At 42.3% G+C, this 24,363-nt stretch overlaps 1 protein-coding gene across 1 annotated transcript in view; it reads left to right on the top strand.

Annotated features, from left to right (window-relative positions):
- Positions 1-24,363, top strand: part of Negr1 (neuronal growth regulator 1) — a 727,531-nt gene that overhangs the window by 444,775 nt on the left and 258,393 nt on the right. Inside the window, exon 3 of the mRNA XM_055614379.1 lies at positions 14,459-14,584. Coding sequence (XP_055470354.1) covers positions 14,459-14,584 — 126 coding nt within the window. The remainder of the gene's footprint in view (positions 1-14,458; positions 14,585-24,363) is intronic.

Here is a 24,363-nt window from a genome sequence, read left to right as displayed (position 1 = left end):
TGTGTGTGTGTGTGTGTGTGTGTGTGTGTGTGTGTGTGTGTGTGTGTGTAGCACATGACTGCCTGCTACCCATGAAGGCCAGAAGAGGGCATCAGAGTCCCTAGAACCAGAGTCACAGCTGGCTGTGAGCTGCCATATGGCTGCTGGGAACTGAAGCTGCAAGAGTAGCCAGTGTACTTAGCCTCTGAACTGTCTCTCCAGCTCCCAACTGTTGGGATTTTATGAGTCTTGTATTTAATATGATTTTATTTGTTACATATATACTAAATTTAGTATAGTTCACTTTACTGTTTAGTGGTGGCTATGCTTAAAATGTGAGTAACAAAGTTCGAAAAGTCTCAACACTAACTTCCAGATGCAGGTGTGAACTGTATCGGGTGTGCCTTTGGTAAAGAACTGCAAGTCGATGTCAGGGTGATGGGGATACTGCAGAGGGCGGGACCTACCAGGAAGTCCACAGTCATGTGAGAGGCTTCAGCTCTACACTTCTCTCTCTCTCTCTCTCTCTCTCTCTCTCTCTCTCTCTCTCTGTGTGTGTGTGTGTGTGTCTGTCTTTGTGTCTCTGTCTCCGTCTCTCTGTGTCTCTGTCTCTCCCTCTTACTCTCTCTTCTCTTCTGTTTCTCATCCTCATTTATATATCCAGTACTTCATAGTTGAAAGACTTTAAGATCACTGTTCCTGGAAGCATATAATCCCTCCTCTAATTACCTCTGAAATTCCTTTGATCACAGGGAGTTTACAACCTTATTAGTCTTTTTGCAGAAAGGCATCTGCCTCCATTATGTCTAGCAGGTGAGCGGAGAGAAAGCCCACAGGTGAACCCCTGACTTTATCACCCTTGAGCATTTCTTTCTGTCATTACCCCACAACTTCATAAGTGCTGTGCAACTCATTGTCCCTGAAACTTTCACCTCTGAGGACGGCCTTTAATTACACAACATGTTTTCTGTAGTGAGCCCAAACCCCTGGTGACATCCTGTTAATCTGTTCCAAATAGGTTAATACACACTGGTTATAGTTTATTGAAGGAAGAGACCACCACAGTTACCACCTCGCCTCTCACCACCAAGAAACATCCATGGCCAGTGATGCTTACAGTGTTTTTAAAAAGTCAAAAATGACTCCACTTGCTGTGTGGTCCACATCTGACCATCAGCAATAGCTGCCCAAAGCTGCTGATATCTGATACACTCTGTGTGTCTGCAGCATCCCATTTAACTGCTAAGTAGTAACACTCAAGAAAGTAAACTGGGTTATTTTGACATAGTCTGTGACACTCTCTTATCTTTTTTTTAAGACATTTGAATGATTTTCTGTATTTTATAAATTTATTTATTTTTTATTAATTACAGTTTATTCCCCTTGTTTCCCATTTGTAGCCCCCTCCCTCATCTCCTCCCAATCTCCATCCCTCTTCTCTACCCATGTCCCTCCCCCAGTCCACTGATAGGAGGGGTCCTCCTCCCCTTCCATCTCATCCTAGTCTATCAGGTCTCATCAAGAGCAGCTGCATTGTCTTCCTCTGTGGCCTGGTAAGGCTGTACCCGCCCCCCCTTATCTTAACTTTCAACCCAAAAATTATGTGTTTCCTGCCATCCCACCTTCTCTCCAGGGTGCCTGCTGTGGAGGGTTGTGAGACTGGGATGTAGATGAAAATAAAACAGTGCTATGAATTTAGGATCTTAATTTTCCTGAAAGAAAGAAGGGTTTAGCTTGTCTGTGGAGAGATTATCATATGAGGAGACTGGAAGATTCAAAAGCCTCAATGGGTTGGAAATGCTGTTATGCAGCAACATGCCCTAGAGAGTTTCTTCTTCCATTTGAGCTTCACGTTAAGTCCATACCATGTGACGGCATCTAGAGAGCCAGAAACACATGGTCCTTGTCAGCTGAGGTGTGAAAATGTGTCTGTACCCAGCACCTTGGAGCAGGAAAACCCAAGGATCTCGGCAGTCCTCACTCGTGGAATGTTTCTCATTCAAAAGGGAAATTGTTGTCAGAATGTACTGAATAAATGGAGGAGAACTACCTTTTTGTGAGGGCCTGGAGGATCACATCCTCAAACATGGACCATCTAGGAATGGTGGCAATATCTCCCATCAACACTTGGTACCTACTGTGTACTGTGAGCCTACAAAGTACTCAGGGATCAATACGTAGTGCTTCCTGTGTTCATCTGATCACTACAGACAGGTAGAAAGAGAATGAACTTTTTTTTTCCTTGGGGCATAATTCTATAGTGGTATAATATAAAAAAATACATTTAAGAGTGACATGCCGCAGGATATTTGAGCAGTCACCGAGTTGCCAGATGTTCTCCAGAGCTACCTGCAGTCAGGTATGTACACCTGGTATGCATTCGTCTGTATAGATGGGTTCAGCACCTCACTCCAAAATGGCCCCATGTGTCTCCACCATCGCCGAGCTTCCATTTGTATGTCATCTGGAGGAGTTTTCACTAAGAGCATAGCTCACATACCTGTCTCTCACATAACTGGATATAATTATATTTTAATCTGTTTTTGTGTTTGTTTCCTCCCACAGTACATATCCTGCCAGCAACTTGGTGTTATTAAATTTGAAATCACGAACACCCAGCACAATCCCCAGGGCATAATGAGGGATAAATGAAAATTTTCAACCCAAATGAATGTGGTATAGTCTTGAGGAGAGAGCTCTTCTGAGTTTATGCTTCTCATGATTGAAGTATCTCCTCTACTATACTTCACTTCTCAGACAGATGCACAAACACCCACTCCAATATCATAAGTGTGAAGGTGTCAGTTACACGTGTGTGTATGTGTCCACAGATGGCAGACATGCTAATCAGGCATTTCTGTGTACAGATTTAACTCATTAATTACACAGGTACAAGTGTGTGGCCATTAATTAATAATTAATTAATTATATGGGCATATGTCAAGTCAACAAATTTCAATATTTCTGGACAGATCCTTGACTGCACTGCATCATAACTTACAGTGATTGTGTCAGGGTGTTCTACCACCAGTGAAAATTCTCCTGGGGGATCTCTGAGATACAAGGCAATTTGTCACCTTGTCCCACACAAAGAGCCAAAGACACAACACTCCTATTTAAGGCTGAGGAAATTTTTAGTCCCAGAAGCTTTCGGTTATGTGTCTTGTCTTTAATGTGAGTCCCAAAAGGTAGCCCCAGTATAAAGCCACTTCTGTCAGGAGACTTTTTCTCCAATGAATAATTTAAAACTCAACGTTTTTGTTCATGTGAACTGTCTTATATCTTGGCAGAGGCATAGTATTTCAATAATTTATACAATTTTGAATATAATACAGTTAATGCCAAAAAAGCAATTTCTTCGATATTGAATTATAAGAGAAGGCACTTAGGCCACTGTGGCTAATGACCTAGGGGCTCAGAGCATGGAAGATTACCTTTTAACCCAATTTACTAGAGAATCTGTGCATATAGCTATCAGCACTGCTATCTCCTACATATACTTGCTTGATATATGTACAGATGGTTGTACATAAGAAAAAAAATACACCTCATTATCTCTGTGAAAAGGAGGTAAGAAAGAAGATCATTAAAGTGGTACAGGAATAATTATTTTTGAAAGCAGAGAATTAACTGGGATCATGGTTTTGTCACTCATGTTTCTGAATACACTCTACTCTAACAACTCTTCCTCAGGTGACACTCTAGTCACTCCTGGGATCTAATCACCACCCCCTGACAGATGAGCCAGCTGCACACTAGTGTGTAGTGTGATAATGTATTGCATTTCGAAGAAGCCAAGTGACATGGTGTGGAGATGGCTCTGTGGGTCTTTCTGGGTAAAAGCTGTTGAAGGTGTACATGAGTTTGAGTGAGATGGGACGCTTTGACTCTCCACTGTGGGGTCTCCTAGGGTAGAGACCAGTTCTTCTGGTACTCTTGGAGGGACATCTGCAGCTGGTGACAGGCTAAACCGCAGATGTGCTGCTGAGGTCTCTGTGGACACTCACAGAGCACAGAGTTCCAGTTTCGTCCTATGGATGTGGTAAAGCTCTCTGATCAGCTAAGGAACAGGCTTTATCTGGCTGACACATGCACATCATGACCTACCACAGAAGGAAGTCGGGACAGGAACCTAAGCAGAAACTTAAAGGAAGAATTCCTGGAGAGATGCTGGTTTGTTTGACTCAGTCTCTGGCTTACTAACAGTCTCATGATTTCTTATGTAGTCCAGGCCTAGCTGCCCAGCAATGGTAACACCCACAGTGGACTGGACCCTCCCACATAAGTAACAGACATGCCTGCAGGCCAGTCTGATGGAGGAAATTCTTAACTGCAGTTCTCCCCTCCCCAGGAGATGGAAGTGAGGTTGACAATAAAAACTAACCAGGAGGACCTCGTTAGGGTTCCATCTTCAGGATGATATTATCCGTGGTGGCTGTGCTGCAGAGCAACATTCTTCTCTGAGGACCTCTAGCTTAGACTGCGGTTGAGCTCTAACCAACTTCTGCTGTGTATCTACTTCTCTATAAATATTTTCATTCTGAATATGAGTGATGAGTTTTGACCAAAGTACCTTTGAGCATCTGTTTCTGTAGTCTATCTTCTGTTGTCTATACTTAAAGATAAAACTCTTCAGTGGTAGTTTTATAAGCTATGAATTCAAGAAGGATACCTTCCAACTTTTATTGTTATTCTGAAAGTCATGGCAAACTTGAATGTGTACAAATAGAGAGGGCAGTTTGTCCTGCTAGCAAGACTACACTCTGAGCTACTTGGATCCACTATCTAAAGTCTCACTGAGATGAGTGGGTGAGTTAGGACCTCCATAAGCTGTAAGCCTTTTAGGATGTACTTCTGATGTCTCACAATCTCAGCACATGGCTTTCACATGTGGCATCGCCATGTGCTGCCTCTAACATGGTGGCTCCAGACTAACTATACAGTATCCCAAGCTTCCAGGAGGAGCAAGTGTTCTTGGAGAACAGGGCAGAAGAAAAATGTCATTACTTTAGGACCCAGTTTTGGAGTCACCTGGCTTCGAACTTTCTTGTGGGAATCAGCCAATAGCAAACAAAAGTCAAAGCAAGCAGTGTGGGGAGGGGTCGAGCCTGTCTTTCGGGACAGGTATCAGGGACCCAGGGCTTGTGAGTGGGAGCCTGATTGCCAAGGCTTCTGTTCAGTGACACGTGCCATCCAAGCCACCCGCCCTTCACCTTTGCTGTAGGCACTGTCTGTCAAGCACTTCACCCATAAGAAAGGCAGAAGCCAAGCAAAACATTTTCAGTTTCCACCCAACCCCACTCCAGCTTACTTTCAAAACTACACATTCTGAGGAGACATCATTTTCATCCAAAGCTTCATTCTGAGTGAGCTTTTAAACCACATGGAAATGTTGAGATGTATGTAAAAACACACGCATAAAAGTACCTAAGTACAATACACCAAGCTACTAATAATGATCCCCCTAATGGTGGTGTGATATTCAGTCATATGACAGGGCAATGGTACTTTAACCACCACCATGCATTCCAGATGCTATAATCTATGATATTTTCCTTCTTATTCTTTACATATTTTTTTCACACATTAATTCCAGCAAATGGGTATCATCTTCATAATTAGGATAATAAATATTATTTACAAAGAACAAAGGAACGAGTGTACTTCAAAGAAGACATTATTTTTCTAATGGTGCTGAAATGGCACATTTACTTTGCAAACATAAGAAGACCATAGCAAGCTTTTAGACATAAAATCTGATAAAAGAATAGAAAATAAAACATCTACAGAGCCCTTGGGACTGTGAGAAGCACTCACATTAAACCCAACCAGACAGAGTGGGTGTTCTTCATGAAACCAAGACAGGTATACCTAAGTTCTCCACAGCAACAAGGGGACACATGGGTCCTTGGGGTTTAAAACGCCTAGAGTGAGCTTTCTGCTGTGGGAAACGCTTGCAAAACAGGCATCTGGGTTCTAGTTTGACACAAGTGTGATGTTTGCTCTGGTTTAGGAATATGATTCACACCAAGCACCAGGGATAAGGCGAGAAAAGTCTTCTCAGCCGTTCCAGAGGGCACTTCCGTGGCTCTGCTCCAACGCTGGCCAGCAGGTTTATGGGAAGAGTAGTGGTACTGAAAGCAGGCACCTTCGTTCCTTGATCTAAATTCCTGGAAAGGGAAACATTATAGCTACCGGGTCAGCTATTTTAAAGTTCTTAAAATACATTGCTAAATGGTTTCCAGGAAAATGCTCATTATCAATTCTTAATAAAATGTTGCCATCTCAGCAAGTTTGCAGCCATGGAATTGGTTCCTGGGTAATTCAGCCTCAGTGGCAGCCCACACCGACAGGCTGAACCTTGAGTCTTTGACACCAGCTCTACCCAGTGTGCCCTGGCCTTGTTGCTGCTGCCACTGCTGCTGCTGCCACCGCTGCAGTTCTAGTCCTGCATTGATATCTGAACATTCCAGAAGCTAAAACTGATGCCAGCCTGAGGTGTATCAGCCATCTGAACTCCAGTGTGCAAACATTCCCAGCAGGAGCCAGCTATTGATCCTCAAGCCCAAATGAAATAAAAATAACAAAAAAAAAAAAAAAAAAAACCATTCCCTCCCAAAGGGGCGAAACGCTTGTGCAGCAATGTTGGTTTTGCTTCTTCAGTGTTTTAAAGCAAGCATGAAATCTACCTTCCAAGAAAACATGAGAACTGCTAGTTAACCACTAACAATCTTCTCTAAGGACAAAGGACCGTTTGAATTCTTCAGTCACATTTAATTCTTGTGTACACTCAGCCTCTCATAAGCCTGCTTGTTTCCATCTGTTACTGAAAAGCCACAACCACAAGAACATTTTCAATGAGCAAGTATGTCTTCAAATTTAAAGATCGCTTGTGTTCATATCTCAAAGATGCAGAGCACCATGTTAAGCTGTCAGAAGAAGACAAGAACGGAAGAGAAGAGAAAGAAAGGGAAGCCCACATTGGGTTTACCCACCACTCTGTGCCACATGGGGCCAGCCCCTCCCCAGTCTTCACTCACACTTTCTGCAGTGCTGGGCGCACTCTTTCTCCTTCAGAGAGCCCATTCTGGAGCTTCTCCTGAGAAAGTGAACTGATGGGGAAAGCAGCCAGTGAGCATACTTAACCTCCCATCCCTCAAGCCCCTTACTGATCTTAACATTTAGAAACAAAGGCCAGCACCCACGCACCCACTCCACTCCTCTGGACATGAACAAAGTAACTGGTAGGAGTCATATTTTAAGGAGAAATCAACACTCTCGGCTGCATACCCACTGTTCTAAGATCTCTCTGCTCATTGTTCCTTCCACCCAGGATAGGGAAAAGCTTGTCAGATTGTTTCTCATCATTACCTGGATACAAAAAAATACTGTTATTTCCTCTCATCCTACTTACATTTCATCTGCTTTTAAAATGTGGTCAAATATCAGCATCCTTGCCTATTCTCACCTTCTGAAAAAAACATTTGTAATGTGATATTCGCAAAGCATTTTGCATACTCCTCTTTGTAGGTGTTCTCACTACTTATTATAACTCAGTTGAGGCCGATTGTTTGAGACTACCTTTCTGGTGAAGCAGATACTTGGGAAATATCCACTGAGTGAGGAGATGGGTGGCCAGCTGGGAACTAACAGGTGATTGCTATCGTGTCCTGTTTAATAGCTGGCATCCTGAGGAACACAATAGATTGGGAAATATTGGGCATAGCTTTTAAGTGAAGGAAACACTAAAGTTTGCAACATAACTCAAAGTTGGAACTGTAAGGAAAGATGTATTTCTCTCAAATGTGTTCTTACCTCCTAAATTGTTCTGGCATATTCCATCAGTAAGCAATTCATGAGTCTGGCAGGCTTCCATCTACAACTTATGCTCTGAGGTTTTTTTTTTTTCTTTTTCTTCTTCTATTCACTATTTTTGAGTGATGGATGAGGGAAGAAGCCACACGCATCTCTGAAATGCCATAAACTATAAAGTCAGTTACAGTCTGTCAGCTGAGAGAACTGTGTTGCTGGCTATATTTGGGCCATGAAACCACCAAGCACCCACAAGCACATTTAGAAAAAAAAAATCATGAAGCAATGCTTCCTCTCAGTTTGAGAACAGCACCTTCCCAGAAGGTTTATGGGGAAGCGGAGATGGGCTTCTACCTTCTGGGGACTGTCCAAGATGGAAAGGGATGTGCCAACCCTGTGGAAAGAAGAATGTTCTTTTGATACTGCTAGCCATTGCCAGATACAGGAGTGAAAAGAAAAATCCAATTCTCCCAAGACGGATGGTTCTGTCTAGCTTGTTGCCTCAAGCAATTTGGAAAAGCTTCAGAAACACAGTTTACTCAAACTAACACCCTCTACACTGTACAGAGAGAAAACAATGAAGGGAACTCTGATGCTCTGATGTGGGAATGTGTGCTCGCTGCACGCCTCTGTGTGCAGAGTCACATGTGCACATTTCAGGGCCTGGGCAGTGGGTCAGTGACAGGCCTTCCTCAGTCACTAACCTCAGTCACTCACTCATGTTGCTTTTGTGGGTTTACCTGTTTGGTTTTTTGACAGGTCTCTGACTTGGACCTGGATCTTGCTGGACCTACTGATTTACTAGGCTTGCTGAAACAAAAGGCCCAAGGGTCCTTCTGTCTCTGTCTCAGCTCTGAGGACAGATGTACATGCCACCATGTCCTTTTCACATCAGTGCTGGGGATCCCAACCAATGTCTGAGGCTCACGCTGCAAGCTCTTTACCTGTGCAGCCATCTTCTCAGCCCAAAGCCATTTTTTTGTCTACCTTTGCATAGCTTCAAAACATAACCAAAAAAAAAAAAAAAACAAACAAAAACAAAACTGTAGCTAGCACATGTAGTGCTGCCTAAAGTATAACACCGAGTTCAGCTGAAATGTGTGGTTATTGCCCAGCTACATCTCTGGGTTGAGTGACACCCAATGTAACAGGCATGGAACAGGAGGAAACGAGTTGAAAGGGGACCCTGTGTTCAGATTGTCCTGATTATGAGGAATGATAATGCCATCTTCACTGTGTTCTCAGAATTATCACATGCCCTTCCCATGGTAGACGTTTCATGGAATGTTCACAGAAAAGCTAAAGAAATATTAGCTTTCTATACTCATGAAAAATACATGAATATTCATTGCCTAGATGCAAGGTTTTTACAGATTCAGATGAATAAGAAAGTTCTACCCTAAGCCTCAACTTCTGCTCTACAAAAGATATATTAAAAAAATAAAAGTAGAAACCAAATAAATGAGCGCCAGTGGCATCAACAGAGAGCAGAGTCACGAGGAAGTATGAGAGGGTTTATTTCTCCTTCTGGAGGCTCAGAAGGGCAAAGGTGCTGATGCATGAGGAGGAAAGGCCCCTTCCACCTGAGTGACATCCTCTCAGAGGGCAAGGCTGTAGCTAGCACAAGGGGTCCTTGTCACAGTGATGATTGTGTGATCACTGAAATGCCTCCTCACTCCATCAGCTTTGGAACTATGACGTCACTAGGCAGCTCTGAGATGGGTGGAAACATGTAGATAGGAGCAGACATTCAACAAAGTCTATCATATTGTCTCAAGAACTCCTTTCAGGAATTCATGTCACTGTTTGTGTGCCAAGTTTTGAGACATAAAGCTGGAGAGAGTGAAATCAATTGTGGTGTAAAGAGACAGATTACCTTGTATTTTTTTTTCTCATTTGACCTGGTGAACAAGTTAAAGGAAGAGAGCTTTTGGCACAATCCCAACAGCGGCATTGGGACTGGGATGCGCACACCAAGGACTATGGAAGAGAGCCAGTGTCCTCAGGGAGCCAGGAGATGAAGTGTTTGTCTATGAGACACTGCCCTGGTTTTGCAGGGTGGTAACAGCAGAAGCAACTGGGCAGTGCCTCTGGATAATCTGTAGTTGTCAGAATTAGGATGCCATCACCCCCCTCTAATGAAGTGGCATGGAAAGCTGTGACCCTGTGAATCCTCACAGCATGAGCTTGATGGCCTCAGTAACCCAGCATTATGGAACAGACCCCAGAGGTCCCCCAACAGTCAAAATCTCCCTCTCGTGTGCTCAGTGAAAGGTTTCAGTATCATGTGACACGGCTTTACATGCCATGCAAACTCATGTCAGAGCAAAATACTTGATTTGTTCCTTCTAGAAAGCATCTGTACAGGTGTGTAAAGTCATCTGCAAACATCCTACTGATGCACGGATGAGTCACCCCATGACTCAAGTCATTAGTGATCTGTTTCTACAGTACATGGTGAATTCGTGGAAGAAATTCACATTAAATTTATGACAGTTGACCATTCCAAAAACAAGAAGTTTATTCATGTATCAGCAATCAGGAGCTGGTGGTGACAAAGTACATACTGAACAAGTGAAAGGCCTGGGTCCAAGCAAGAAGCCCCATACCCTTGTTTACATAAGCACCCTCATTAATCTCAAGTAGTCACAAAAGGGTCCTGCATCAAATCCCCAAGAAAAAGAAAATATGAAAATTTTCATGTTATGTAAAAATTTATCTGTTCACAAACTCAGTATAAACAGTGGAATAATGCTCCAGAGGTCGCTGGGAAGCCTGTGGCCTCCCAATTTGGAAACGCATGCTGGGCATCTCTTCAGAGCTGACAGATGGCTCAAATGGCAGTAGGTCAGACTGACTCATTTTTTGGTGAAGTAAAATCAGCAAGAGGAAGTAAATTAACGTTACAGAATATAAATCCAGAGAGGTATCCAAAGATGATTCAGCTCCTGTGAGGACCAATGAAGGGCTAAAGAAGGGGTAAGAATGACCAACTGAGTTTCAGGACTACTAGCAACATAAGGACAAAGGCAGATGAGATGATACTAAATGGATGTTTAAAGAATAATTAGCCTTGGGACTGAGAGATGGATAAAGATACTTACCTCAGGCTTGTGATATCCTGCTCTGTTCCAATCAGGGGTGGGGCTCATACTGCCTTCTCCTCCTTCCACTTAGCTTGAGAAGCCCTGGACCCTTCTCAGTACAACTGGCTTATTTTTCTCTTGGAGCTGAACATTGACCTGTTCTCTGCACCCACACCCCCTTAGCTGTCTGGTTGGGGTTCGATGTTTCCTCCCTCACAGGCTGTGCCTGAGCTGGTTATTTCTGAGCTGGTTATTCCTGAGCTGATTATGCCTTAGCTGGTTATTCCTGAGCTGGTTATGCTGAGCTGGTTATACTGAGCTGGTTATGCATCTCACATATAAAAATCAACATCATGCAGAGATGTTGAAGGGGATCTGCAGTGGCATTTCTCTTAGTTAATTCCCTGTCCACTGTCTCCTTTAAATGTCTTAGTGTGAGGATTAGGTTTTTAACTTTCTGAATTTTCTGTAGGTCTAGAGTGATTCTTTCTACAGTATTTGGTAGAAACTGGAAGGCTTGAAAGCTGAATGCACAGTAATTTTGAATATTCAACAAGGCCCCCTTGTTTTCACTTCTTCAAGCAACAGTTCAAAAGGGTGTAACCTGTGTTTCCACAGAGCACCTGCCGCTGGCATCTGATGCATCCTGGGAATGAGCTCAGTCAGATAATTTTTTTTTTCATATTAGAACCACCTTCCAGATGTTTCTTCACTGTGGTACATAATAAGAGATCTTACCATCTCTTTGCTGTAGCACATACTAGGAGATCTTACCATCTCTGGAGTGACAGGTGACACCTTAGAGTTATTAGTGCCTCCTTAGTGCCTCTGGCTGTGAAAATGTCAGGTCAAAGTGCATGGCTAAGAGACGGGTTGCTTCCCACTTAGTCAAACACTAATGCTTACTATGAACTCAGTGTGAAGCTGAACACTGGATGAGCAGGTGGACATAGGCTCAGCTGGGGTTGATAAAAGGCCCACTGTTCAGGACAAGAGTGCATGATTTTTAAAGGACAGCAGTATTTGCATTAAATATGCATACTCATGTCCAACTTGGAGTCATTTAACACATTTGACTTTGTAAAAGAAATTATCCATAGTTGACTAAAACTCTGTGCAAATACTACCTAACATTTTTCATACTGGACATTGGCATTTTTAAAATTATTTGTTTATTCTGTTTACATCCTTATTGTAGCTGCTCCCTCCTCTTCTTCCCATGCTCCTCCCCACTTACCGCTATTACCCCTCCCCTCCTCCTCAGCTAAGTGAAGCCTCCTCCATACCAACTCAGACCAGCACATCAAGTCACATCAGGACTTAGCACATCTTCCTCCCCTGTGGCCTGGAGAGGCAGTACTGCCCCCCCCCATGGGGAAGTGATCAAAAAGCAGGCAACAGAGTCCATATGAGAGACACCTCTTTCATCTTTCTAGGGTACACACAGTTTGGCCAAGTTACCCATCATCTATGTATGTGTAAGGGGCCGAAGCCGATCTACCCATCATCTACGTATGTGTAGGGTCCTATGCCTGTATGGGTGCATGATGATCTACTCATCCTCTATGTATGTGTAAGGGGCCTATGCCTGTAGGTACGTATGTGTATGTATACATAGGTACAAGTATCTCACAGTTTAGCAGACTTATTCCTAAAGCTAATCTCTCTACATAGTTCATATAATGTAAACATGTTTTACCTGTGTGCTTGCTTATATATGTACCTAATTTTGTATGTAAGCTTTCACACACATCTTTCTGTGTGGGTAAAGGCCAGTGAGTCATGTCATGTGTCCTTTTCTCTCCCTCTCCATCTTGTTTGTGATTCAGGGTTCTGTACAGTAATTGCAGCTCACAATTCAGCTGCACTGGCCAGCAAACCCAGGCAGCATCTTCTCTCCTATTCCACGGCACTGGTGTTAGGGTCCTGCACCAGTAGCAACGGAGCCATCTACATGGGTGCCAGAAATGCAAACTCAGGTCCTTCTGTCTGTACAGCAAGCTCTTCAGAGGCTGCGACTTGACACTTTTTTCAGTGTTACCATTTCATTTTCAGTAACTCCCCTGTTTACCAGATAGACGCAAAAAGTCTCTATATCTTTCTTCTAGAATGTCCTGGTCTCTACTCAAAACTGAAAAGAACATCCTGTTTAGAACCATTATTGTAGTTTGCCTAAGAGCTAAATAAAGAACATGACAAGAATGTACTTTGAATGCTTATTAGAGGGTGTCCTTGGTGCACACACGGCATGAACTTTGCAACTATGCTCCGGGCATGTGAACCAGCTTACAAATGAATCAACTTGATTTTCTTGCAGTAGAGCTTTGATTCTATGAAAAATGTTCAAAGATAATGTAAAAGAATATGGGTAACTTGTTATAAAATTACAATGTCTAGCTACTGGACTTGAAAATAACTATTGAAAAACACAAAACAGAATGGAGTAATTCAAATGACCCTTCAGGAAAGGCCAGTTTCCTAATCAATTAAAGTTACTAATTCCCTCTTACTTAGATTTTACTGGCATTATCAAAATACTGCAGCTTTTTTTTAAGTCAAGCATAACACGACAGCCATTTGTGGCATTATTAAAGTAATGATATAATTGTCAAAGTGAAATTATCATTGCGTAAGTTGTGAAATCATTGTCAGAATGATGACATCATTTTTAGAGTGATGACATCACTGACAGAATGATAATGCTTGGGAACTCTTCTGAAGTTAGACCCCCATGACACACATGTGCTTTTCACCAGACAATTAGAACAGGGACACTGATACCAGGTTCCTTTCTGACCTCTGAGCCCGTGGTGGTTCAGGTACTCCAATTCTGGACATAGAATACTGTTTAGCTTCTGTCTCTCTATCTTAGTGAAGACCCTGAGCTGTCACTTTCTCCTGAGTCTAATGCATCAGGAAGTCCCCAGTGTGTTTTCCAATCACCCTGCAAAGCCACCATGTACAAGAGCATGGCAAGCATATTGGCTGCAGTGTGATCTGCTTCAGAGAGCTCTTTCTTACCAATGCAGTCTTCACTAAATCACCTCTGCTCCCCAGAACAGTGACTCCAAGCATGCCCAGCCCCACTGTCTTCAGTATGCATGGAAGCGGCACATGGCTTTCTGACCCTAAATCAACCTTCCTTTTCATCCCACACTGCTTCATGCAGTGCATAAGTCAGCACGCAGGCACAATGGACCTTCTATAAACCGTTTTCAAAGCAGAGCCCACCATACAGTGACAATGCTAGGCAGAATAGGGAGATGGCCCAGTGTTCTAAATTACTCAGTGCACATTATTCAAAGTACAAATTCAGTTGATATCAAAACTTTATTATTAAACATCATGTTCATATTGATAATAATTAGAGAAAATATTTAGAGAAAGAGAAATCTAACTAATGGGCCAAACTATCAGAGGTCTGGGTTTCTACAGAGCTCTCCAGGAGGCAAGACCTGCAGACTGAAGAATGATTATAAAAAATCATCTCTGTTAGGATGTCCTAGAGTTGAAATACTCAAGGGCATTTCAACATAGTCTTATAAGTATTAAGTCTCACCACAGTGTCTTTGCCTTTTCAGTTCCTCCGAAAATATATGACATCTCAAATGACATGACCATCAACGAAGGAACCAATGTCACCCTTACGTGCTTGGCCACCGGGAAGCCAGAGCCTGCCATTTCCTGGAGGCATATTTCCCCATCAGGTGAGTGGGTAACCTCCAGCATTGCCAGGCCAGAAAGGAAGGGAAACCTTTTATTTCCCTCCTCTTCCATGGGCTATGAGTAAAGGCAGCATGGGTCAAGGAAACTGGAGGAATGAATAGCTCAAACCATCAGTAGGCAGGGTTATTTTCATTTTAATATTTTGGGAAATCGCAAATCAATAGAAAAGGCTAAAAATTATTACAAAAGGAAAAGCTGTTCAGTTAAATGTGTGGGAACTTACTCAATGACATTCACATGTTGGTAGCCAGCATGCAGTGCTGAGGTAATCAGAAAAGAATGGAATTATACAAATTGTGCATTGCTGGGTCTGATTTAAAGCTGCTGTGCAGAATTAAAGATTTGGGGGTCAGGATTAAATTTACCTGATGAGGGACTGACATGCCCTAACATTGAAGTGACTTTTACAGAGATCACATGATTGGTGATGGGAGGTCTGTGACAGGTTCCTAGGTGCTCATGGCCTCCACCATCTTGTGGTGGAGCACACCAAATGTGCTCATTTTCCAGAAGACTTGAACTCAATTGTAGTGAGTTAATGGCAACCGTCATGCAGTGTCTGTATTTCCAATGCCGAAGCTTCTGTGCAGTCTGTGAGTCTGAACTAACAAGAGGAGCCCCTTTAGATTTTCTGAAAACCCTGTCTCGAGAGAGAAGAACAGTGATGAGCAGGACACAAGGCCACCTGTGTGGCCTCAGTATGCACACAAGTGCATGAACTGGCACAGACACCTGTGCACAGAGCCCCCCCCAAAGAAATGAAAGAAATAAAAGTTTTCACTTTGTAGCTTTATGCATTTCTTTTTTTCTTCTAAGTCTTTTTTTAAATTTATTTATTTATTTTTACATTTTTTCTTTATTAATTACACTCATTTCTTAAAACTGATGATGTTACTTCATTTTCTAGGATCCCACTTCTTTTTAAGATTAATAAATTTTTTTATTTCAGTTGTTTTTCCTTATTTTGGGGAGAAAAGCTTCAACAAAGCTGGTCAAACAATGAAACTGCTGTTAATAAAATCAGAAAGGAACACCATATATAGGCAGAGAAAGAGCACACTTGGAGCATCTGCTTTATCTGCCGGTGCTTTATTTGATACCATGCATCCTTAAGAGCCTTCCAGGTGCCTCTCACGCAGTGAGTCTAACCAGACTCACCACACCATACGTTAAGTGCTGCTATTAACGGGAGAGAAACTCTACATCCCAGGACTGCATGCTTACCCAGGTCCACTTATGCTCCTCTAACAGTTCTGAAATTCAGTGCACTGTTGACTACCAACACTTCACGCTCCAGAGCTTTGACAGGAATCACAGAACTGACACGTGAATGTCAAACCCATGCAGGCTCTCTGCAGGCCAGAAGTAACACAGGCTGAGACCAGGCAGCCGACACACAGGTCTCTAAGCTGAAATGCTGGTTCTTGGGCTCATCTCATCCAAACCTCTGCTATCTTCAAATGTTCCTACTTTCCAAAACCATGTATCGATTATCTCTAGCTGTGACGGCTCGAAGCATAGAGTTAGAATGGGCCAACTAACAAACGTACTGCCGGAGTTGTCCTCATGAGAACCTGAGCAGCCATTCTCTCTGCACCTCCAAGGAGCAAGTTGTCATGATATGAGCTTGTTATAGGATATCCAGCACATGTTCTGCGTTTTCTCCTCCCATCTCACGGTAACCAACATTCTTTTTCTATCGAAGCAGCCTAGGTGTAATGGGACATGAGTAAGATAATAGACATAAGTGTGCCTTGAAAATTAAAATATTCAAAAGTGCGAATGATTCTTAATCATCTCTCCCGGATTGACTCTGATGGCACTATGACTTTTGTAAGAATGAAGCACATAATTCTATCTACATATAATTTTAGATTAATATTTTGGACTTAATGCTCCCATTTCACTGTGTTTGCTTGCCTGCCCATGTGCCTTTGATATATGCTTGGATATATTTTAGTTTAATTAAATAACAAGAATGCCAGTTACTGAAGTTATTAGAATAAAGATAACAGATAGCATCAGAAACTGAAGGAAGACAGATTGGATTTATAAATTAAACTGCACAGACTCATTTTCCTGATCCTACCATACCAAGAAAATGAGTAAAATTAGCATAAACATTAATAATTATCTATGAATAGCCGGACTCTGAGAATATTTTCATAAATTTCAAATTACAACATGTTAAGGGTCTACATTCAAATGCTGCCTCATAAAGTGAGCCTGATAATTGCATTAACTTAAATATTTATCTTTAAAGCAAAATTGTGGATTTCAGTTACTCATTTATTGTTGTGCCTGGAAAACAATGACATCCTACAATGTCTGCTGTTTCTCTTTCCATGCAGTGGGAGAATATACATCTGAAAACAGCTGTCAGTACATAAACAGGGTTAGGGCTCTGCATAGAAGCCATGGCTGGGTTCTGCACACATGCAATGTGCTTGCTTTGTTTCCCAGTTTCTTTATCAAGGCTGTGTGCCTCCTCCATGATCAGTTGAGTGGCTCCTAGCAGGTCACAGGTTGGTGGGTTACCCTGGATCTTCCCTAATCTACAGACATGTAAACCCTGACATGGCCATGTCCAGAGCAGCCCTGGGTCCGAGGAAGTTGTCACTTGTGTTGCTGCCATCTGCTGTGTGCTTCACTGAGCTTGTGGATTGATGAATTTCTTACCTCACTTAAACCGAGATTTATTTCTCTGGAAGCTACTTAGCCTATGCCCTGCTTTGCTCTCTGTTGCTGTGATGAACACCATGATCAAAAGCAACCTGGAGACTAAAGGGTTTATCTGGTTCACAGTTCATCACTGAGGGAGGTCAGGGCAAGAACTCAAGTCAGGAACTTGGAGAACATGGAAGAACACTGCCAACTGGCTTGCCCCCATCTCAGCCCCAGCCATGAGTCTACCAACTACAAAGGACTGAATCCTTCCACATTGATCATCATGAGAGACAATGCCCATACACACGCCCACAGCCCAACCTGGGTAGGGCAAGTCCTCAACTGACTTAAGCTTGTGTCAGGTTGACAAAAGACTACTTGCAACCTGTGAGGGAGTTGCATCCTGTTTTACATATCACATAAAGAGTACATGTGTATCCAAGTACCCTTAGTGTACCCAGCGTCAGAGCTCAGCAGTGTGGTGGGCCTGGGCCTACCCCTGGACAGCCTCATGAAAATGCATACCACATATCATAAGCTTATGGAAAGATCCACATGCAAGCACAATTCATGTGAGCCTGTATCATTTCTGCAGAATGATGAACTCAAAACTCCCAGACTGAACTATCATTAAGTCAAGGGGTATATATATTTTTTTTTTCATAAGATGATTTGAAATTATTTCTTGGTTTTCTTTATATCTAGATATTTCACTGTGTGCTTATAAATAATTTGCAAAAAAATATCAAAGGTCTTTACCTTAAGCCTTATGTGGTGGTGGATGCCTACAATTTCAGCAACTGGGCACTGGAGCAGGAGGATATCCCGAGAACAAAGCTAGCGTGGTCTACATAGTAAGTTTCAAAGCTATTCAGTGCCAGAAAATCTAGCACTGAACCTTGCATCTATTGCTGAATCCATGGTGCATTTTGACCCCGTGACACAGCACTGTGCTCCTGAGCAGACGTTTTTCTCAAGCACAGAAGGAGTTAGGATCTCACACTGCTTTTAGCCCTAGGTCTGTGTAGCCTGCAGTTTCAACAATGCTCCCTTCTTTAAGAATAAAATGTTCCACACAAGGAGAGCAACAGAACCAGAAAATCTGAACACAGGGAACTTCCCAGAGACTCATACTCCAACCAAGGACTATTCATGGAGATAACCTAGAACCTCTGCACAGATGTAGTACATGACAGTTCAGTGTCCAAGTGGGTTACATAGTAATGGGATGAGGGACTGCCCCTGACATAATCTGATTGGCCTGCTCTTTGATCACCTCCCTCTGAGGGGGGAGCAGCCTTACCAGGCCACAGAAGATGACAATGCAGCCACTCCTGGTGTGATCTGATAGACTAAGATCAGAAGGAAGGAGAAGAGGACCTCCCCTATCAATGGACATGGGGAGGGGCATTCTTGAAGAAGAGGGAGGGAGGGTGGGATCGGGAGGGGAGGAGGGTGGGGCTTATGGGGGGATACAAAGTGAATATAGTTAATTAATAAAAAAAATGAAAAAAAAAGAATAAAATGTTCCTGCTTCAGAGTTATATCCTGGCTATGAAAGAGCTGCAGCCATCAGGAAATAGGAAGACTATGGGTTTCAGGGATCCCAGCCAGAGGCATATCTATACCTCTCTCATCAGTGGCTTTAATTTCAGTTTCCCAGTGAGGGTACTATTTGGTTTCTACACTCTAGAGCTTCTTCCTTTTTTTCACTCCATACTTCTAATAAACAGCAGGGAAAGAGTTCCCAGAGTAACAGGCAATTGTGTTCTGTTGCCAGTCTTCCCTTCCCTGATGACATTGCTGTGAATCCTTCATCATGCACATTTTCTCTCCTGCTAGAACTGATGCCTCATTGGCAGCTCCAGCAACCCTCCTACCTGTACCTGTGAGTCTTTGATAGTGTGCTGCAAACAAGAAACTCATGTTACCCAATTTCTTATTATTTCTTTGTTAAAATATTTTTGTTGGAGGATTAGCAACTTTTTAGAAATGTTCATGTTTGTGTATAATTCATTTAATGTTCAAATGTTAACTTAGTCAGTGAGAGGTACATCTGTCCATCTGAGACCTTCTAAGATGTGCTACCATGTTAATTGTGTCTGTGTGGCATGGCATCACAAAGTTCTGAGGTTTTGTTATACATTTCCCACCCAAACTCTGCAATCAACCACTTACTTAACTCTAGCTGGCAGGACACACATGGGCACCACTGATTGCTGTGGTGAAACTATCAAGGAGTCATTTGTACAGAGGACTTTCTTTGAAGTTCTTACACAACACAGGAATGTAAATGATGTTAGGACAAGGAATGAAAGAGGACTGGGGAACAGAGGGTTAAGTGGGGCTGGGCATCAAGATTGGGAGAGGAAGAGGTAGGGGAAGGCAACCAAAACCAAGCACTTACTTTTCTTTCAGTAAATAAATAAATTACACAAACTAAAGAGAAAGAAAGAAGAAAGGAAGGAAGGAAGGAAGGAAGGAAGGAAGGAAGGAAGGAAGGAAGGAAGGAAGGAAGGAAGGAAGGAAGGGATTGAAAGAAAAAAGACAATAAGAAAGAAAGAAGAGAAAGAAAAAAAAGAAAAGTTAATGTAGGAATTAAGAGATAAAAAAGAAAGGAAAAAAAATTTTATCAGTTTTATAGAACAACCTTAAAGAAGATCTTGTGTGTGTGTGTGTGTGTGTGTGTGTGTGTGTGTGTGTGTGCACATAAAGCATTTGTGAAATTACCAGCAAAAACTGTTATGTGAAGTTAAAGAAAATATGAGAAAGTAATTACTGACCCTGTGGACACTTGGATGTTGACTTATGTGGAACTTGACTGCTTCCTGTCTTTGGCTAAATCCGTAACTCCTGTATAGTTTTCACCGGTTTCTCACAATTCTCAACAGAAGCTCCGAGGCTTCTCTAAGTGTTATAGTAGCTCAGCCATCGTGCACATGCTACACAGAGCTCAACTGTGCACTTTGATCTCTCGAACACTGGCGTAAGAACCAGTGCTTCCTCTGAACACCAAGGGACTTCTTTCAAACTTCAAGCATAAAATGTTGGTAGGATTTGTACCTGATTCACAGCAGCCAATGAACTTTTGAGACCACCAGACAGGAGTCATGACCTAAGGAAGTGATCTGTAGCATTTACAGTTAGTATGCTACTGATGTGTTTGTGGTTTGAGCCACACGAAACTTCCTGTCAGCTGCCTGAAATTTAGGAGCCAATTGGTACCTCTTGGTGCCTCATTAACTTCACCTGAATGAGACTGCAACTCAAGTGAGTCGGTGAGTGAGAAGATTGCTCCACAAGCTTCTCTTACAGACAGTACATAATTGTCCTAGTTAGGGTTTCTGTTGCTGTGATGAAATACTATGACCAAAGCAACTTGGGGAGGAAAGGGTTTATTTGCTATGTACTTTCACATCACTGTTCATTATCAAATGAACTCAGGATAGGAATGCAAACAATGTAGGAAGCTGGTAGCAGGAGCTGATACAGAGGCCATGGAGGGGTGCTGCTCACTGGCTTGCTCCCCAAGGCTTGCTCAACCTGCTTTCTTGTAGAACTAAGGACAACCAGTCCAGGGATGGTCCCTTCTACAATGGGCTGAACTCTTCCCCTTCATTTGCTCATTAAGAAAATGCCCTACATCTGGATCTCATGAAGGTATTTTCTCAATTGAGCTTCCTTCCTTTCCAGTGACTCGGGCTTGTGTCAAGTTGACATAAAAGTTGCCATTGAACCAACATATCAGTTACCTTTGAGCTCACACTGCCAGTTATTAAATTTTCATTGGTGAATTTAGACTACTTACATTTAGCTAAATTATTGACTTGTTACAGCTTATATCTGACTTTGGTTGCTTTCAGTTTCTTACCTCTTATGTTTTTTTTTTTCTCTGTTTTATTTTATCTGCCTTTATGGAAGTTACCACAGAATAGTTTAGAATTCTACCTTATGGCTACACCTCCTCATGTCTTTTTGGTACTCCCTCTATAAACAGTTTTGTAAATATAAAACTCACATACTGCTGCTGTCTAGTCAAGTGTAGAACTCACACTGCCCTTACTCTGCCTCTTTCATGTATTTTCTCTGCTTGTGTGAAAACCTATTCTATAATAGAAAGATCTGAAAACTTTTGCTCTCACTGTTTATCAAATTTAGAAAGCTCAGGAAAAGGGAAGGATTTTATATTTACTTAACATTTATCTATTACATTTTCTCTTTCCTGGTGTTTTAAGGTTCTTTACTGATGGATCTATATGGAAGAATGCCTCCAGCCATGTCTTCGATGAGTCATTTGGGGACAAATTAATTTCATCTTATTCACTGAGTATATTTCGATACTGCTCTTCAGTCCTGAGAAGAGTTTTAGTTAGGAAAGGACACTCTGTTTCATGAACAAATTCCAATCATTATTTAATGCAAAATGTCTGCAAATCCTGTGTGGCGGTATACAGGACTTTAAAAGGTAGTGTTATCATCCATGTTTCCTACCAGTGTTGCCATTGGCTTGTGATCAGTGTTAGTTACACAATACAAACTATCAAAACTATGGAGAGTTTTCTAAACTCAGAGACCAGAGGACTCTTGAGGGAAGTTTCTGGATAAATCATGAATGAAGTCCAGTGTGCATGACAGGGTAGATCATCTCCCTCCTTTTGATAAGATGTAGCTCTTTCTGTTCCTGGTGACTAAGCCAGAGCACTTTGCTGTCAGAATCTCTCAGAATGGATTGTTGAGGCTGAGAGATGGCTCAGAAGTGAAGGGCATGCTCTGCTCTTGAGGATCTGACTTTTGTTCCCAGCACTAAATCAGGCAGGTCACAATCATCAGGTAATCTAGGTTCTGGCCTCCGAGGGCACTGTAGCATACAACCCCACAAAGAAACACACACAGGTGAACACTATTAGAAATAAATTAAATCTTGAATGAAAGAGTAGGAGCAGAGACGGACAGAGAGAGAGAAGTTTGTGGCCTCCCATACCAGAAGACAGTTGGCTATTAAATGCCCTTTCCCAGGTTTTCCCACATCAGCTTCCAAAATTTTTTATACCAAAGAAAAGGTACTTTATTAAAAAAAAAAAAAAAAGAAATAGAACAAAACATGGTTTTCTGAAATATATGGAAACCACCTCGTTTTATGTACTGTTCATGGAATGGTAAAGTAAATTATGGGATTTTTTCCAAGAATGCTAAGAACTGATTTTAGAGTTTCAGCGTTTTTTTGATACATCCATGAGCACTGTATTTGCATCATTATATCCCTTCCTCTTCCACCTCTAATTCCTCCCCTGTTCCCCAAACTCCCTCTCAAAATTGGGACCTTTTTTTCATTCTTCTCTTTTTTTTCTCTTCCAGTTTTTTTTTATTAATTACACTTTATTCATTTTGTATCCCCCCATAAGCCGCTCCCTCCTCCCCTCCCCTCCTGATCCCACCCTCTCTCCCCTTTCTGCATGCATGCTCCTCCCCAAGTCCACTGATAGGGGAGGTCTTCCTCTCCTTTCTGATCTTAGTCTATCAGATCTCATCTAGAGTGGCTGCATTGTCATCTTCTGTGGCCTGGTAAGGCTGCTCCCACCTCAGGGGGAGGTGATCAAGGAGCAGGCCAATCAGATTATGTCAGAGGCAGTACCTCTTCCCATTACTATGTAACCCACTTGGACACTGAACTGCCATGGGCTACATCTGTGCAGGGGTTCTAGGTTATCTCCATGAATAGTCCTTGGTTGGAGTATGAGTCTCTGGGAGGTTCCCTGTGTTCAAATTTTCTTGTTCTGTTGCTCTCCTTGTGGAGTTCCTGTCCTCTCCAGCTCTTACTATTTCCCACTTCTTACATAAAATTCCATTCAATCTGCCCGACAGTTGGCCATCAGGCTCAGCATCTGCTTTGATAGACTGCAGGGCAGAGGCTTTCAGAGGCCCTCTGTGGCAGGTTCCTAGTTTGTTTCCTGTTTTCTTCTTCTGGCTTTCAGAAGCCCTCTGTAGCAGGTTCCTAGGTTGTTTCCTGTTTTCTTCTTCTTCTGATGTCCATCCCCTTTGCCTTTCAGGATGAGGATTGAGCATTTTAGTTAGGGTCCTCTCTCTTGTTTAGTTTCTTTAGATGCACAGATTTTAGTGGGTTGTATGTTATATCCTATGTTGTATGTCTATATGAGTGAGTATATACCATGTGTGTCTTTTTGCTTCTGGGACAACTCACTCAGGATGATCCTTTCCAGGTCCCAACATTTACCTACAAATTTCATAGTTTCCTTATTTTTCATTGCTGAGTAATACTCGATTGTATAGATGTACCAGAATTTCTGCATCCATTCTTCAGTTGAGGGGCATCTGGGTTGTTTTCAGCTTCTGGCTATTACAAATAAAGCTGCTACAAACATGGTTGAGCAAATGTCCTTTTTGTGTACTTGAGCCTCTTTTGGATATATACCTAGGAGTGGTATAGCTGGATCTTGAGGAAGCGCTATTGCTAGTTGTCTGAGAAAGCACCAGATTGATTTCCAGAGTGGTTGTACAAGTTTACATTCCCACCAGCAGTGGAGGAGGGTTCCCCTTGCTCCACAACCTCTCCAGCATGTGTTGTCCCTTGAGTTTTTCATCTTGGCCATTCTGATGGGTGTAAGGTGAAATCTCAGGGTTGTTTTGATTTGCATTTCCCTAATGGCTAATGAGGTTGAGCATTTCTTCTAGTGCTTCTCTGCCATTCGATATTCCTCTACAGAGAATTCTCTGTTTAGCTCTGTTCCCCATTTTTTCAGTGGATTACTTGGTTTGCTGCTTTTCAGCTTCTTTAGTTGTTTATATATACTGGATATGAGTCCTCTGTCAGATAAAGGGTTGGTGAAGATTCTTTCCCAATCTGTAGGCAGTCACTTTGTTTTGATGATGGTGTCCTTTGCTTTACAGAAGCTTTTCAGTTTCAGGAGGTCCCATTTATTGATTGTTGCTCTTAGAGCCTGTGCTGTTGGTGTTCTGTACAGGAGGAGTTTTCTCCTGTACCAGTGAGTTCTAGGGTATTCCCCACTTTTTTTCTAGCCGATTTAATGTGCCTGGTTTTATGTTGAGGTCTTTTTTTCCACTTGAACTTCAGTTT

This window comes from Psammomys obesus, unplaced genomic scaffold, assembly GCF_907164565.1.
Source record: "Psammomys obesus unplaced genomic scaffold, mPsaObe1.curated_primary_1811, whole genome shotgun sequence".
NCBI classification, from domain to species: Eukaryota; Metazoa; Chordata; class Mammalia; order Rodentia; family Muridae; genus Psammomys; species Psammomys obesus.
The sequence above is the reverse complement of the archived record's forward strand: the minus strand, read 5'-3'. Positions and strand labels throughout refer to the sequence as shown.